Source organism: Populus nigra, chromosome 3 (genome assembly GCF_951802175.1).
Source record: "Populus nigra chromosome 3, ddPopNigr1.1, whole genome shotgun sequence".
Lineage (NCBI taxonomy): Eukaryota > Viridiplantae > Streptophyta > Magnoliopsida > Malpighiales > Salicaceae > Populus > Populus nigra.
In genome coordinates, this window is record NC_084854.1 from 8,266,637 (window position 1) to 8,283,599 (window position 16,963).

Consider the following 16,963-nt stretch of genomic DNA (forward strand, 5'->3'; position numbering starts at 1 on the left):
TATGTCAAATCATATGCTGATGTCAACTTGGAAAAGAACACTGAAGAGCAATCAATTTCAATTGAAAATGAATGGGAATATGAAGAAACTTCTAAGGGAAAAAGACATCTTCCTCTAGTACACAAAAGAGGCAACATCGGAAGAGAAATCGCATGTATGAAGATGATGGTGTTGAAAAGTTGTCTAAACAGATTGGAGATGTAGCATTTGCAATTCAAAGCCTCAGCAAAAATCAACTTGATGTTAATGCGTTGTATGCAGAAGTGATGAAAATTGAAGGCTTAGATGAGATCACTCTTGGGGATGCATTTGATCATTTGGTCCAAAATGAAATGTTGGCAAAAGCATATATGACAACAAATGCTAATTTGAGGAAAATTTGGGTTCAGAATTTTATGAACCAACACTACTACAGGCCTGCTTGCTAAGATGATTTGACTATGATAAGAAAATATATATTTGTTATTTGACAAGTATGTTTACTTGCTTAATTCGGTCTAGCATGTTTATGTTTGTTCATTTGAACTAATATGTATGGATATGACATCAAAACTTCATATTTATACATGACTATGTTTGATATTAGATATTTATATTTATTTCTTGATGCTTATGTGATATATATTAAAGGGATATTAAAGGGATAATTGGCTATACCCGTAAAAAAAATCTTTATCCAAAAAACCCATCAAAATATTTTTGTATTTATTTATCTTTTAAAAAAATCTTCATACAAAAAAAAAACCCAAATATCTAACTCTTACCATAAACTAATTTGGCTTTCTTCATATGAAAAAAAAAACTTATTTTAAGCTTTTAAAATTGAAAAAAATATATTAATAGGTTTTACTTAAGAAATATTTCACAATGTTATTTCTCTATAATATGATATGACACATAAAGTTATATTTTATAAAATAAGCTATATATGAATATAGGATATAATAAAAAAAAATTCATCATTATACTTTTTAGATTTCATTCTTTTATTGTAAGTGATTAAATATTATATTAAATATTTTATATATATTAGATAAACTTGAAAAAAAATTAATTCAATAATAAATTATTTTCCAGTTCATTTTCTATAACATAACCAAACACTGGAAAGTGTTTTTCAGTTCATTTTCCATAACACTACCATACATCGGAAAATAATTTACTTTCCAGGAATTCACTTTCCCCAGAATTCACTTTCCAAAAGGAAACAACTTTCTTGCAAACAAATGGAGGCTATGTTTGTTTTCCGGAAAATGGTTTCCGGAAAATCACTTTCCAAATTTTCCTGTGTTTGTTTGCCACTAGAAAAGTTTGGTCAACGGAAAACACTTTCCAGTCAAAGGAAAATTTGGCTTGATTTCCAATAAAGTGTTTCTTGAAAAATTTAGATGGAAAACACTTTCTGGAAGTTGTGAAAAATTTAGAAATGTCATATTATTTGTTGATTATATCAAATTTGGTCTTCAAACTTTTGATTGCTATATATATTTTGTTTTGAATATTTATTTTTCAATTTCATCTCTTAAAATTTAATTTTTATATTAACTTTGGTCCTTATTTTTATAATTGTTATTTGTTTTTCCCTTATCATATTTTTATTGAAATTTTTTGTCTATCAAATTTGATTCTCATTCTTTTGATTGTTACTTATTTTATTTGAAATAATTTATGAAATATTAATTATTATTATTTTAATTTCTTCTTCTTTAATTTTTTTATTTTTTAGATTTTATCTCTATTATTTTGATTATTATTTATTTTATTTGAGATAATTTATGAAATTATATTTTTTTTCATTTTTATTCTCATTCAACTTTTTAATTTGTAAGATTTGTTCCTTATTATTTTAATAAACTTGAGAAAAATAAAACATTAATAAGTTATTTTCCAACTTATTTTTCATTATATAACCAAACCGGAAAGTATTTTCCAACTTATTTTCCATTACACTATCAAACATCAGAAAATAATTCACTTTTCCGGAATTCACTTTTCAAAAAACTACTACTTTCCAGCAAATAAACGGATCTCAATATCAAAACTTAAGCCTCTCCTCTCCCTCAATCTTTTCTTGCACAACACTTTTGAGACTATCAAAAACCCAAAACCCAACCATCTAGGTGGTGGTCTAATGGTAAGAGCTTGAGACCAAGAGGTTTACTCCCTCTATGGTCTCAGGTTCGAGCCTTATGGTTGCTCATATAATGGCCACTAGAAGCGTACATGGTCGTTAACTTTAGGGCCTGTGGGATTAGTCGAGATACATACAAGTTGACCCGGACACCCACATTAAACTAAAAAAAAAAAAAAACCCAAAACCCATAATTCCTACTATAATTTCTATACCCAAAACCTCATAAAATCCAATTTCCAATATTTTTATCTTCAAAACTCTCCAAAGAAAATGAAGAATTAGAATGGTCCATTCTGTTCACCTTTCCTTTTCTACTATAAAATGATGGGTAATGGTATCTCACCCAACAGGTTCACCTCCCCTTTCAAATTTGAGCTTGAAATTTGAATCAGATTCCAGAGAATGCACACATCCACGCCCAATCTACTTCCCTCCAAATCGTGATGAGAGGAAGCCAACCAAGCTGCCTCATTTCAAAGATCTAGGGCAGGCCCGCCTTTCCTTTCTTTGTTGCTTGTTGTCATCGGAATTCATGCTCCTTTACACCGATCTTAGTTCCCTCATTCCATTTCTATTTTATACTTCCGCTGTGAATAATCAGAACAGATTAGCATAAACCCAGAAGAGTAAACTAATGCATGTTTTTAAAAATGCTTTCTTTAAGGTTGGTTTTTATGCTTTTTTCCTGTGTTTAATCTTCTGGGTTTATGCTGGTTTACCCAGCAAGGAGATGGCTTTAGCTGATTATGTGGAATCTAAAATCCCAATGAATCTCATGTAATTATCCTTTATATTTTTAAAGGTATATGACTTGGAAAGTGATTTTTAAGATGGGCAATAACTGGTTTTTCATAAACTTGAGATATAATGTTATAAAATTATTTTTTATAATTTATTTAAATAAATTTATAATTTTTTAATAAAAAAGTTATGATTTTTTTTTTGTAATTATCCTTTATATTTTTAGCATCTTAGTGCCTCTGGTTTTTAAGATGCTCTTTGTTTATTTCTGCGATAATTAATAAGCGAGTCTAGTCCACTAGTCAACTTCTTTTTTTTTTTTTTTTGTAAAAATCTAATATTCTAAATTCCTGAGGAGATCACCTCCTTCACTTGCATATCACAAAAAATACTGTTATCTACCAAGAAATTATTTTTGTTTCTTATCTAATCATGCCTTGTTTACACTAAAGTCAACAAAGAATGATAGGCTGAAGTTGTATTTTTTATAAACTATTAGAATGATATAAGCATCCTTCCTTTTTTCAATTTCATAATAACAATCATTCTCTGGGTTGATTTTTCCACGAGTCTGGGTGGGTCACCGGGGACCCATGCTTTTATATATATATATATATATATATATATATATATATATATATATATAATATTCATTGTATTAGTGTTTTTTTTCCTTTTATTTTTTTAAATCCATGTTTTTTTGGTTTGATATCTATGAGATTATCTTGATCTCATGATCCATTTCATGAGTTTGATGAGTTTACCCGAGTTGATTCGGGTTTTTTTTTTCAATTTCATCATTTAATATTGAATTGATTGAAAATCATCTAAATTGTTTTTAGATCCGCCAAGTCAACCGGATCATATTAAAATAGTTGTGTATCAAATATATTAAAATATAACTGATTCTTCTAAATAACTTTTTACTATTAAGATATGTATAAATAAAAAATTTATATATATATATACTATTTAAAAATTCATATTATCAAGACTCTTTTAAAGAGCATCTCTTAACAAGGATCAAGGATGAGTATTTCAAGAATATATTCCATGTAGGACCCTAAGCATCTTCCCCTTGAGTACCAAATGTTGCTTCATAAAATACATGTGGAAAATAAAATCAACAAAAGAAAATATGCTCCACTAGGATTTGAATATCCAAAAGAAGATAATCTTGCTAGAAAAAAAAGTCCAATGATGCGATCGAAAGAGGTAAAACATAAGTTGGCAAAGCATCCCATCCAAGTTAAGAGAAAAGTTTGAAAAGAAAAATAGCAAAAACATAAGAGAAAAAAAAAGGAAAATGAAAGTTATAACATGAAGAAAAAAAAAGAAGAAAATCAGGAATGGACAAGTCAAACACTGAAAAGTCAAGAAAATAGAAGGGCCTCGGCTTGGAGAATTTTTTTTTAAAAAAATAGCATGGTTTGCTAAAAATTTTGGGACAATAACATGAGTTGATAAAGTATTTAGAAAATAGTATAGTTTGAACATACCATGCTTTAAAATATCAATTTTATATGCAATCGCTATTTGTAATAGCGGTCGCGTCTTAAAATATATGTTTCTACACAACTGCTATTTGAAATAACGGTTATTTAGTGAATATTTCAAAACATTTTCCTTTTGCAAATGAATTAACTTCAACAAAAATCATCCAAAAAGTTTATGAAGATCTAATGGCTAAAAAATAAGATTGAAGATCCTTCGGCAAAAAAAAAAAAAGGGGGAATAAGAAGATGTGGCATGAGAGAAAAATGAGGGAAGAAAAAGAAAGAAAGAAAGAAAGTCTCACTCAAGACATACCGAGACTTTATTTTTTACATACCTAGTACTGTTATAAAAATCTTGACGACATGATTCTAACTATACCTTGAAAGAACATTAAATGAGGTCATAATTAACTCTAAATTAACCCTAAACAAAACCACTAACAAATTACGACCATGTTTGGTGGTATCTCAAGGTGCTGTTAAAATCATCTTGTTGAGATCTTTTTAATGATGCCGAATGTGTCGAAAACGAAGTTTTGGTGTGTCCCGGTGACCCATTTTGGATCTTTATAAAATTTTGAGTTAATTTTTATGCATGTTAATTATATAACGAGGGACATGGTTTTTGAAAAAACTGTTATTCCCAATAATGGTTATTAGATTGTTAAATTAAACTGTAAAGAACAAAATATGTCTATCAAAGAAAAAAAATTAATTTTTCAAGTTCTTCATTAAGTGTATAGTTCATCAGTCAGTAATAAGAATAAAAATTCATAATAATAACTAAAAATAGAAATATTTAATTTGTGATTAAATTAGAAACAAAATGTTGTGATTGTTTTTTTACCTCATGAAAGTCTTTTTTACCTTTGTAAATGTTGTGATTGATTAAATTAGAAATAGTTAATTGTTTTTTTACCTTCGTAAATGAAAGTTTTAAAAGGCATAATACTTATAAGTAAATCAATAAAATTGAAATTTTTCAAGAAGCAATCAAACATGAGACTATGTTTGTGCTAGAGTTTTATTAATTTTCTTTTGTTTTATATTTTTAAATTATTTTGATGTCCTGAAATCAAAAATATTTTTTAAAAAATAAAACAAATATTATTTTAATATATTTTAAAATAAAAAATACTTTAAAAATAATTCTAAAAACATTATGCTCAAAATGCAATCATAATTAAATCTCTTAAAATGTGACTCAGTTTTCAAGTATTCAAATTCAAAATAAGTTATTTTAGATTTTTTTTATTATCCTTAAAATTTAAATAAGAGACAGTAACAAGGGAATAACAACAAAAGCGGGACTCCACAGTAAGGACACTTATCTTCTTCATCTTCTTCCTTTTTTTTTTAAAAAAAAAAAACTTTGTAAAACCATTACATAAGAGAAAAAAAAATAAAATTAGAAAATAAAATAAATGCTTGAGCTTAATCTAAACCCAAGGAAAAATCCAACGGCCAAGATTGGGTTTAAGAAGAAGTGGGTGTCTCAGACTCAATGTCTTTCTCTATCTATATCAAGGAAGGCATAAAATAGAAGTGTTGGTGTCCTCTTGTGTCTTCAGAGTCATCGTCCTCTTTCACTTGTTCTTCTTTTTTCTGCTTGAGAGAGAATCGATCCAAGCCTAACTAAATCATCATGTCGGACGAGGAGCACCACTTTGAATCCAAGGCTGATGCAGGAGCCTCCAAGACTTACCCTCAGCAAGCTGGTACCATCCGTAAGAATGGTTACATAGTCATTAAGAACCGCCCTTGCAAGGTCTGTCTCTGTTTTTTTTTTGTTTCTTGTTACGGATTTCTATCTGGTTTTTTGTTGTTTTTACCAGATCTCTTGCGTGTTCTTTTTAATTTGATTATCGTTTTTTTTATAAAGTTCAATTTTAAAGAAGTTATTTCTAGCAAATTTAATGTTTGGATGTATTGAGAATTAATTAAATCTGTGTGGGTATGTTACAAAAAAGTTGACTTTGATTTTGGTGTTGATGGTGTACCCTGAGATTTGTTGTTTTCTAGTTGGGGTTTTATGTATCTGAAAGCTTTCAATTTTTCAAGCATGTCTGTTTGGCTTTGTTATGTGTGTTTGTGCATTTTAATGGTAGATTTAAAGGTTGGTGTCTTTATGTGCTATTTGTGTCAAGATTTCAGATTGGGAACTATTGTATTTAAAGCTTAGAAATCTTTGCGTGTCAAGATTTCAGACAGTGGGAATTATCGTCTCAAAAGTTTAGAAAGTTTTGAGCTTTCACAGGGTGCACGTGTGTGATGCCCTCAAGTCTCCCTTGCTTTTGTGACTTTAGTACCTGAGACTCCTCGCAATGTAACAATCAAAAGAAAATACACGAGTTGTCCCAAAGATGGCAGGAAGTAATTTTGCTCCATCTTGCCATGCCTTCTAATGAATTCGATAGGGTGCAGCCATTTGAGTGTCTTTTTTGTGTTTATATACAACAGATTAGCTGGAATCATAGAGACTTTTTCATAAAAGTAATGATACTAGTATCTAAAAAATTATGGATGCAAGTAATCCAATTCCCTCACGGAAAAAAATAGTATAGGAGCTTTTGTACCTCAACATCGACTGAAACTTTGAGGCATGCAAGTATAGTACTCTGCTTAGTCTTGATTTTCATAGAATATTTTACTTACTAAAACCCCATCATAACTGAAACCATCACACCTTAGCTAGAATAGAACAACCCAAAAACGGTAGGGTTATGGTGGGCTCAGTTTGTAATATGGCTTTTGTATCATATTATGAGAAACTTTCTTGAAAGAGGTGATATTGTATTGGAAGTTTTTGTATTTGGTATATTGTGATTCCTTAATGGTGTCAATGTTTCAATCTTCACAGTTCATGTTTCCTTTTCATCTCTTAACATTTACATTTTGCTTTCTAAAAAAAAACAGGTTGTTGAGGTTTCCACCTCAAAGACAGGCAAGCACGGACATGCTAAGTGCCACTTTGTGGGAATTGATATATTTAATGGGAAAAAGCTTGAAGATATTGTTCCCTCATCTCACAACTGTGATGTAATACTCTTGCTAATCTAACATTTCATACATGTTTTTTTCTTCTTTCACAAGTCCTCTTGGTCTCATTTTGATAAATTTCTGCTTTGACAGGTTCCCCATGTTAATCGTGTTGATTATCAATTGATTGATATCTCTGAAGATGGTTTTGTAAGTTTGTTTACCTTCCAATGTTTGTCTGGGTGAATTCTGTTTTGTGCCTGATTACTAGACTGGCTTGGGGCAAGTTGGGAACCTTATAATCTCTTGCATGCATCTTTGCTATGAATAATTTTAAATTGATGTTTTCATCTACATGTATAAAAGACTTGGAATTTAAAATCTGATGTGTAGTGCTAAATTACATGAGTCCCTAAGGCGCTCTGGTGTATATTCAACTAAAATGGGAGCATAAACCGCAGAATTCAAATTTCGAAGCATTAATATCAACCATTGTTTGGATGCATATCGAATAATACCATCCTTCAAGGAAGACTGTAGAGCCCTAGACAGAAGAGAAAATGGCAAAAGCAAATGTTTCCAATTGATCCAGCTGTCTCTCTTTTCAGTTTTGTTCTTTTAAACATAGCTACTTAACTAATTGATGTTTAACATCATGTAGGTGAGTCTTTTGACTGAAAATGGAAATACCAAGGATGATCTGAGGCTTCCCACTGATGACAGTCTACTTACCCAGGTATTTTACATGCGTTATCTTTTCTGAAGCATGTTTAGTGCTTGGCTTGGTTGTACATTATTATTTATTGAGCTTTCTCTGTTCCCATAGGCTCTAGTTGGTTTTCTTCCCAAAAACTGAAATTTTGTGTTTGTTATTTCGTGTATATAGATTAAAGATGGATTTGGCGAAGGGAAGGACCTTGTGGTGTCTGTCATGTCTGCCATGGGAGAGGAGCAGATCTGTGCCCTTAAGGACATTGGCCCAAAAAATTGAATATGATGCTATAGCAGTAGCTGTAGCTGATGGCAAAACGATTTCTTTTATGTTGCTAACAAGGATTTTTATCCACTATGCATGTGTACAACAAACTTATAAGACGGTATTTTAGCTATGGAATTGAAACTCGCAAGGCATGTAATGGAGGAGGTGGGAAGGACCCCGGAAATGCTGATTCCCTGATGCAGGGAACTTGTGTTATCAGCAGGTTGGAATTTATATATATTTCTATTTCGCATTCATCTGTGTTCCGTACAGATCGATAAAGGTACGAGGCCAATCCTTTTTCCTTTCAGCTTATATAATGATAGATCTAAGAGCCAAGCCATGTCTACAGTCATTGTCACTGTCGCTAAGGCGTGTTGTGTCTGGACCAACGTCTACTAATCACAACATTAATTACAGTAGCTACTGGTTAGGTGAGTGGTGCTCTCCTTTGTGATTAATCTGAATGTGACGAGGAATCTTGTGCCGTGCTGTGTCTGGATCCATCCTCTAATCACAACACAAGTTATAGTAGCTACTGGATTAGGTGGAGGCTGCTAGCTTTAGTGATTATTTTAAGCTTGGTTACGAGAAATCCTGTGGCTCTGCTGCATCCTTTTAAGGGTTGGAAAAATTCCTCCAGTTATGGTGCTTCTTTCCAGTTTAAGCATGCCAAGCTGGGATACCCCAATTTCTATTCATGGTCAATTATAAGCACAAGTCAAGATTAATGAGTAGTTTGTCGGGTCAAAAGACGGGCAAGTACTCTTAGATTTAGCTGCTGCCAGCCACAAGGTGTTTCCAAGTTAAAACCATGACTCGAAGTTATGCCTGAGGCATATGATAATGTCTTGTCGTCAGAAAAATCGCAATTCGACTAGGTGAGATGATTTTTTACTTGGATCAATTAGGGCAGACCAAATTTTCACATTTGTCACCTGACATAACAAGTTTGGTCTGGTCAGGTTTTTGTTTCTGCCAGGACCATTGACCACCTTGTGCATTTTTAATCCTAGTGCGTGGTTGTGTTATCGTGTGGCGAAGTGCATGCAAATGATAAGCGCTCAAAATGGATTTGCAATGTAGGCCAGAGGATGGAGGATGTCAAAATTCCCCCTTGAGTTTATAGAATATCATTATGCAAACGATGTAAAATGCCCTGCAAGTTTCAATTATGGCCATGATATACCTTCTGGATGACAATGTATGGCCATGGCCTGTGGCACTGAGGGTTGAAGAGGATGGTTGCTTAAGTTATGGTGAATCCCTAACATGGTGATTATTGTACAATGCTTCATTACCAAGATTCTGTTCTTATTTCCAGGATTTTGGATAGAGCAATTGACCACCTTCATGTGTAAAACGCTCAATCCATCTTTTTAAATTGTTTTCCCTTGGGTGCTAAGAATAAGTATCCGTTCTTCAGGCTAACGATTTATACACAGAACAATGTTTATTTTTCAACCATTCTTATTCCCTCCAAATATTTGATTCCAGCCTTAGTTATTTATGTGACAAACCACCCTAATAAGTCTTCTAAAACAGACAAGTAAAGCTTTTCTTTTATCATTGGCAGTAATGTCATCAGATAGATGTAAAGTTTACAAAGAGGTTGGCTACTCCAATATAATATAATCTGTGAAGGAGGAAAATACCACTTTAGTAGCGTCAATTTATGTAAATCATTCTGTAGAAATTTTATGTATTTATTTTATGCATTTCTGAATGTGCCATACAACTTACAAGCAAAGCAATAATATAGTGTTACAAACCCTGAGAGATAGTTAAACTGGTCGTACAGGTTGCTTTTCAATGCTTACAGGTTCGAGTCCTTTCAAGATTATTGAAGACTTGTATGATCATTAACTCTAGAACCCATAAAATTAGTTAAAATACGCGTAAATTAGCTCGAACACTCACGTTAATAAAAAAAAATTAATAACATTGTGTTACAACATGTAGTGTAGAGACGTAATCTAGGCTATATAGAAAGAACAAAAAGATACAATGGGAGCTTATCAAGAAATTATGACGGGGAGTCTTCACTACTAGCTGAGGAATTTCCATATATGTAAGAAGTAAATCCCCAAAATGTGATTAATAAGGAAATAATCTTGAAACCACTCATGGGATCATGTAGCAAAATAACAGCAGCAATAGCTGTGATTGGTACCCTTATTGCATTGAGAACACCGGCCATCACAGTGGAAGCCAAATAAAGCACAGCAGTTCCTCCCAAAACCCCCAGCTGAAAAGTAATGGCACTCCATACAAGAACCAGGATATATGAAGATTTACCTCCCTTGAATGATCTAGCCTCGGATGCCATCCCTTCAAAATCGTTGTTTAAAATAACCCCAATGGTGGTAAATACAAAACCAAAGAAAGAAACCATGACCTGCTGCTCCAACACAACATGGAAGGATCTTCTTCCCATCAACTTAACGAAAACTAGCTCCGAGAGAGCAAAGATGAGGCCATGAAGAGCGGATCCCAAAATATCCCATATAAAACCCATGGTATATTGGTGATCAGTAACATAATCGTACCTGTCTGAATCCGAATCTAATGCAATCATTGCCATGGCAGCAGTAATTATGACAATAGCATTTACCATGGAAGCATTCAGTTTGTTGTGCACAATAAAATATCCACATAGAGCAGAAAACACTAGGGATGATGAAGCCAGAAGAGCAGCAGTTGATGCTGGGAGGTATGCGTAGGCATATGCATACATGAGATTGTCCGCAGCACTTAAGAAACCCAGCACAATATAAGAAACAAGGAGTTTGAAGGTCAGAGGAGTGGGAGAACTATCAAGAAAGAAGTAAGAAGGAAACAAAATTAAAGCAGTTAAAGGCCACCCAGCAACTGCCACCCATGAAATAATCCACTTGCTTGCACCCCCATTCGAATAATAGACCCGTGTGAGAAGGCTTGATGCAGGAAAAGCCACAAGCATGGCCACGATGCTCAAAGCCAGAAGAATCCAGTGCGAGATTGGCTTTCTTTTGTATCCTTCCATAGTAATGTGCTTCAAGTTGCGAATTTTGTCCCACAATGAATTTGAAGGTTTTGATGATCCCTCCTCCATGGTTGTTTCTGATAATAATCAAGGAACATGGGAAACATAATAAAAAACAATGGCACTAGAATCAAATATATTCTTCGAAAAGGCTGTGCCTATGTACAAAATTCTGTTAGAAGTCAGTGAAATGTGTGCGTGCCTTTGTGTGTATGAGTCTTCTAGGGGTTAAACACCATCTTTTTCTCCCAGTGCAGGCCAATTAGAAGCAGTTGCAGAAAGTATTCCAGTTCAGAAAAGCCAGCACCGATGAATAAATCAATTTAAGCTTAACAGAATCCATCCTCAATAATGCAGTAGTAAGACCTCTTGATAGTAAGACAATACTTGATCTCATAAATGATACAAGAGAATCTACCAATGAAAGACACTCCGTTTTAAAAATAAAATCACAAATAGTCAAAGGAACTGTGCAAACATTGAGGAAGAGATCTCCACATTCACCAAAATGTGAGCTAGTAGAAGAGGTAATAAGTATGATGTTCTTAGAGCCTCACAATCACCAGCAGTAGCAAGGCAAGATTAATATGCATAAAACTGTGTAGTTATAAAACTACATGCTAGTTAGTTTATGCCTAAGAATCATTACAGCCCTGCCTTCCTTCAAAGACTAAATAACTCAAACAAATGAACAACGCCATCATGTGTTTTATTCATACTAAAAACAATTGCAAGGTTAAACCTCAAAACTGCTTAAGAGATCAGACTCTGCGGAATAACAATAGACCATATCACATAAAAAGCCTCAGCTCACAGTGATGAAATCTTGGTAATTTGAAGAGTAGCCCATTCATATTCAGAGATCTTTAATAGAAACAGATGTTGAAGATCAGCCATAATCTTCTTAAGCCAAAGATTAGCTTCAGAAGTTTTCTTTTAGCACTTCGCTTTAACCAAAATTCAATTTTTTGTTAATATATCAAGTATCATCAAGGGCTAATTTTACCATAGCCCAGAGAAAAAAAGTTGTTCATGAGAATTCTTTAGAGTTCACAACATTGCAAAACACAGCCTTAAGATTCTCTATACACTCTCCCTTTGTTTCTTAGAGGCCAAACAGAATCTCACAGTTTTTACAGTTAAAGGGACAGCAATTCACAATCCAAAACTTCATAAAATTGCTTCCATGCCAAATCCAATTAACATAAACAATACAAGAAGCAAGAAAATGACGCTAAGAAATATAAAGAACAGCCAAGAAAAGAAACAAGAAATCCAGATACTAATACGTAATTATGACGTTAAAATATAGATAGAAAGCAAGGAAGTAAACCTGGCTGGAGAAGTCGTGTTTCTATCATGAAATAGAATGAGAGAAGGAGCTACAACGTGTGAGAACTGACTTGGTTAGGAGAGACCTTAAACTCCAACCAATCTTATATTTCCCTTGACCATGAAAACCACGGTGGCAGTGCCATTTCTTTTTATTTTCTTAGTTTTTGTTAACCACCCTCCCCCCTTTTTTTTTTTTTTTTTTCCTTCCCTCTTCTTTCCTGGCATCCATCCATATCCATTCATGTTGATATTTTAATTGATATTGCTACTGACTGATAATGACTTTTTTTTTTTTTTTTAATAAAGAGAGTAATGGAGTCAATTGGTCCCACCAATTTCTAGGTATATATGAATCATGGTGTATTTTTCCTACAGTTTGATTTTTTTTAATAATATATGGTAAAAATTTCTTTAATGAGACAGCACAAATTGGTACATATCATAAGATTCCCACCAGCAACTTCGAAAAATGATTGTCGATATAAATCATGACATGTAATAAAAAAAACAATAACCCTACATCCTAACCTCAGATCTCAAACTTTTAACATTAATTCAAAATTCTAAACAAACCTATTATGTCAGTTCTATCACATCACCTCTCTTTTCTTTCTAATAAAGAATACACATGCATGATTGTTTATAAGTAAGTTCAAAAAATCATACATGGTTTATAATACAATCAATAATCTTATATACAAACAAGAAATCACAAGTTTTGGAGAGAAAGTTTTCGTTCCAGATGGTGGTGACATGCAAGGGTTTAGATTTTTTACCATTGGATTTTGATTTTTTTTCTTCCCTTTGTGATATTATGGATGCTGGGAAGTAGGAAAGGCTCAAGTGGAGCAATGCAAGGTCTATATCGGGAAGAACGAGTTGAAATTTGCTAGAAAAAAAACACTAACGAGCATCAAAATTAAACTTACATTAACATTTTATTATTTTTTAATTTGATTATAATAGCAACACAATGTAACCAGTATAATGGTAATTGGTGTTAGCAACATGCAACATAACAAAGTTGTTTTTGTTTACTTGTAAATGTATGATTTGAAATTCTAAACAACCTAAGAATGAAAATTGAAAAAACAAATTATCAAATTGTCATGCTTTTCGTACTCAAACATAAATGAGAAAACATATTGAAAATTGAAGTCTCCACATAATAATTAAAGAAAATTAGGGATTCTAAAATAAACACTAGTTCTAGAGATTTATGTAAGAGATTAGTTATGCTTAACGGAAGAACAATGTCACCCCGATCGTATATTTTCAAATGAAATGTTACATTTACTATATATTTTCTTTTAAATTTGTCTTTTAATTACCATTAAATATCCTATTTATTTTATAAGCTTGTTTACAATTTATATTTTAATTTATTTCTAATTATTTGTGAAGAATTTGATGTCAATCCCTAAAAGAAGAAGACCTATTAATTTGACCATGCATAAATTTTTTGACACTGATCCTTAAAAAATAAGATTTGTTGAATAGGACATTCACAAAATTTTAACATCAGTCCCTTTTTAAAAAATAGATTTGTCAAACAAGTCATTTCTATCATGGGTATTGGACCTTTAGTGATGATGAGAATTAAATTGGGCTTTGGCCCATTTACTTTGGCTAGTTTTAAAACAAACTCGAAAGGCACCACTCTAACTCAAAGGACCTTAATGAGGTCACGTTGACCTAGCTCAAATTATTATATCTCACTCATGAATAAGTTCACATCAATAAAATATATTTAAAAAATTAAAATTTATTTTTTATTTAAATTTTTTAGAATACTATTACTAAAAATATTTGAACTCAGACAAAAATAAAAATCAAGTTCATACACAAAAATATAGGCATACAAAAAACTAAACATATAAATAACAAAATATTCATTTGGGGTCTTAAAATCGACATTCAGGGTTCAGTAAGGGATTATTTCAAATGGTCGAAGTTACTAGATGAATTTTGTCAAATTTATCTGTCTACACCTTCGTATATTACTTGGACTATATCTATAGTTAAGGAAGTAATTATGCTTATATTCCAATTGAGTTAGAAAGTAGACATCTATACCTTTCCTAAGATATGTGTTAGGCCTGTTAATTCATTCGAACGATAGAGAAAGGTGTGTTTGAAATCAGGACTAAAACCTGCAAAAAATATACGAAAATTAGAGAAATATTATTTCGTTGTGTATTATAGATTCTGGTCAATACAAGGATTTCTTAATGCTATTGTAAACATGTGTTGAAGCTATTGGCTAACCTATTCTATAAGGATTCCATGTCAGATAAGGAGACATTTATGACAACAATTATTATCCATAGTTTGCAAGGATTTCATATCCATTATGGAATGTATGTGGTAGCAAGGAGGCTTGAGATTATTTTATTGTTTTTTTTTCTTATTTTACTGGAATTCCTAGCATATCAATGAGACTAATAGGATTCAATTTAAGAGAGAACATCCCAACAATTAAAAACAAAGTTTCCTATCTAATTTGGAGCATGAAACTTCGACAAAGCCTTCAAGGAAAACAAATGGGGAGTTTCGGTCATGCATAGGGATTTCAAGTAAGAGGACTTTGTTTTATAATATTTTTATTTTATTTTGGTGTTGAATATTATTAACTTTGAACTTTATTTTATAATGGGTTTGTTTCAGCCTATTAGACATTATTTTATTGTTTGTTTCAATATTAGACTTGTGTTAAATGATTACTAGATAAGTCTCATTGACTTGCTACCCAAAAGAAATCAATTAGGGTTATTTAGAGGGAATTATATATCACTTTTATGGTTGCAAGTCTCGGCAGCTATGATGATGATTTGAATAAATAAGATTTTTTCTTTGTTTTGCGTGTTGCAAATAACTTTTATTTGGAGGGACATAAATCATACACTAACCTATCAAATTTTAAATGGCTTTGTGGCATCATTCACACATTTCAAGTTCTTAGGTATAAGGTTATCTCTGAGTCCAAGTTTTTTTTTCTAATACTTTTGGTTCTTATGTATAGAGTTACCTCTGGGTCGAGGTTTCAAACTTGATATTCAACTTTCCTCGGTTGGTTTTCAATTTCGTTGTAGGTTGTGTGACTACATGATCATAAGGTTTGTATAGAAAGGGATGGAGAGTAGCTGGGGAGATTTTTAGTGTTGTTGTTCCTTTTTTATGGTTTGTGTATGATGAATTGAATATTATTGATAAATGTTAGTTTTGGGTAGTGGGTGGTGATTGAATTTGCTATAGATGATTGGTTATGTGTGGGCTTGAAGGTTGGTGTTTTTGTTGGACATGGTTAAGGTTAAATAAAATGGAAGAATTCTTAGGTGAATTGTGACTGTTATATGCTCTGTCTCTTAGTGATTTATTTTTTTTATTATCATATGTTGCTCTTGCTCTTGTAATTTGAGTTGAAAGCAATGAAAAAACTCTTCATTGTTGTTGTTATCTTTCATATGATTTTTATGTATGTTGCTTTTTAATGGAGAAAGGGGCTGGAAACCATCTCAATTGCTAAAAATTTAGGACTGATTTGCTAGATAATCAACTAAAAGTTAGGGTTGGAGTTTTAGGATTGAATTAGTTGGATTTTTAAGTTGAAAAAGACGAACCATATAAGATAAAAATTCAGTTGGGATCCTAAAGTGTTTTTGCTATTTCATTATAGTCCCTGACTTTTGACTTTTTTAATTTCATTCAATTAGGGTTTTAATTTTTATTTTGTTTGAAATTTAATCCCTAAATAAATTAATTGAATCCCTGAATTTGGTGTTTATCCTAGTTAATTAATTGGTTCCTAAAACTATATAATTTCAACCAATTTGACTTTCACTTTTGATTTTTTTCTTCAATTAAAGCCTTAATTTACTTTTTTTAATTTACCTATTTGTTTCGAATTCATATGTAGCTCTTTAATATTTCTAATCTTAACCAATTGAATTATTTTTTCTTCAATTGAATTTCTAATTGCAACTCTAATCATTTCTGGATTTTTAAAAAACTTTCCTAACTGAATTCTTGACTTATGAAACTCAATTATTTGTCCAACCCTCCAATTGTATTTTTGTTCCTCTTTTTTATACTTTATAATTTTTGTATTTTTATTATTATTTATTTTTAAGTCATTTATGACTATTTCTAACTTAGCTTGGCACACAAAATTAAAAATGATGAAACGATTAAGAATTGAGTGAATTTATTGGAAATAATTTTTTTTATTAGAAACTCTTTATTTTTAAAATATATAAAATCGGGGGTTGAAAATT

General features: G+C 31.7%; 2 protein-coding genes across 3 annotated transcripts; one reads left to right on the forward strand and one right to left on the reverse strand.

The window, feature by feature from the left end:
• The first annotated feature begins 5,881 nt into the window (after positions 1 to 5,881).
• On the forward strand, positions 5,882 to 8,582 carry LOC133690220 (eukaryotic translation initiation factor 5A). Its single transcript, XM_062110446.1, has 5 exons — positions 5,882 to 6,139; positions 7,288 to 7,410; positions 7,504 to 7,560; positions 8,012 to 8,086; positions 8,237 to 8,582. The coding sequence occupies exons 1-5, from the start codon at positions 6,017 to 6,019 to the stop codon at positions 8,339 to 8,341; spliced, it is 483 nt and encodes a 160-aa protein (XP_061966430.1). The 5' UTR covers positions 5,882 to 6,016; the 3' UTR covers positions 8,342 to 8,582.
• Positions 8,583 to 10,212: 1,630 nt separating this feature from the next.
• On the reverse strand, positions 10,213 to 12,880 carry LOC133690221 (probable purine permease 5). 2 transcript variants are annotated; one of them, XM_062110448.1, is made up of 3 exons: positions 12,688 to 12,880; positions 11,557 to 11,768; positions 10,213 to 11,431 (listed from the first exon to the last, which is right to left on the reverse strand). In XM_062110448.1, exon 3 carries the CDS (start codon positions 11,421 to 11,423, stop codon positions 10,356 to 10,358), a length of 1,068 nt encoding a protein of 355 aa, XP_061966432.1. In that variant the 5' UTR covers positions 11,424 to 11,431; positions 11,557 to 11,768; positions 12,688 to 12,880; the 3' UTR covers positions 10,213 to 10,355. The 2 variants fall into 2 exon arrangements, with proteins under 2 accessions (XP_061966432.1, XP_061966431.1); XM_062110447.1 differs by lacking the exon at positions 11,557 to 11,768 and having other exon boundaries at positions 12,688 to 12,878.
• Between the last annotated feature and the right edge of the window lie 4,083 nt (positions 12,881 to 16,963).

What these genes read in the sequence shown, in the direction of transcription:
- LOC133690220 (XM_062110446.1), top strand. Translation starts at nt 6,017, where the DNA reads ATGTCGGACGAGGAGCACCACTTTGAATCCAAGGCTGATGCAGGAGCC. An exon ending in CCTCATCTCACAACTGTGAT is followed by an intron (nt 7,411 to 7,503) that starts GTAATACTCTTG and finishes CTGCTTTGACAG; the next exon opens with GTTCCCCATGTTAATCGTGT. An exon ending in ATGACAGTCTACTTACCCAG is followed by an intron (nt 8,087 to 8,236) that starts GTATTTTACATG and finishes TCGTGTATATAG; the next exon opens with ATTAAAGATGGATTTGGCGA.
- LOC133690221 (XM_062110447.1), bottom strand. Translation starts at nt 12,715, where the DNA reads ATGATAGAAACACGACTTCTCCAGCCAG. An exon ending in AACACGACTTCTCCAGCCAG is followed by an intron (nt 11,432 to 12,687) that starts GTTTACTTCCTT and finishes GATTATTATCAG; the next exon opens with AAACAACCATGGAGGAGGGA.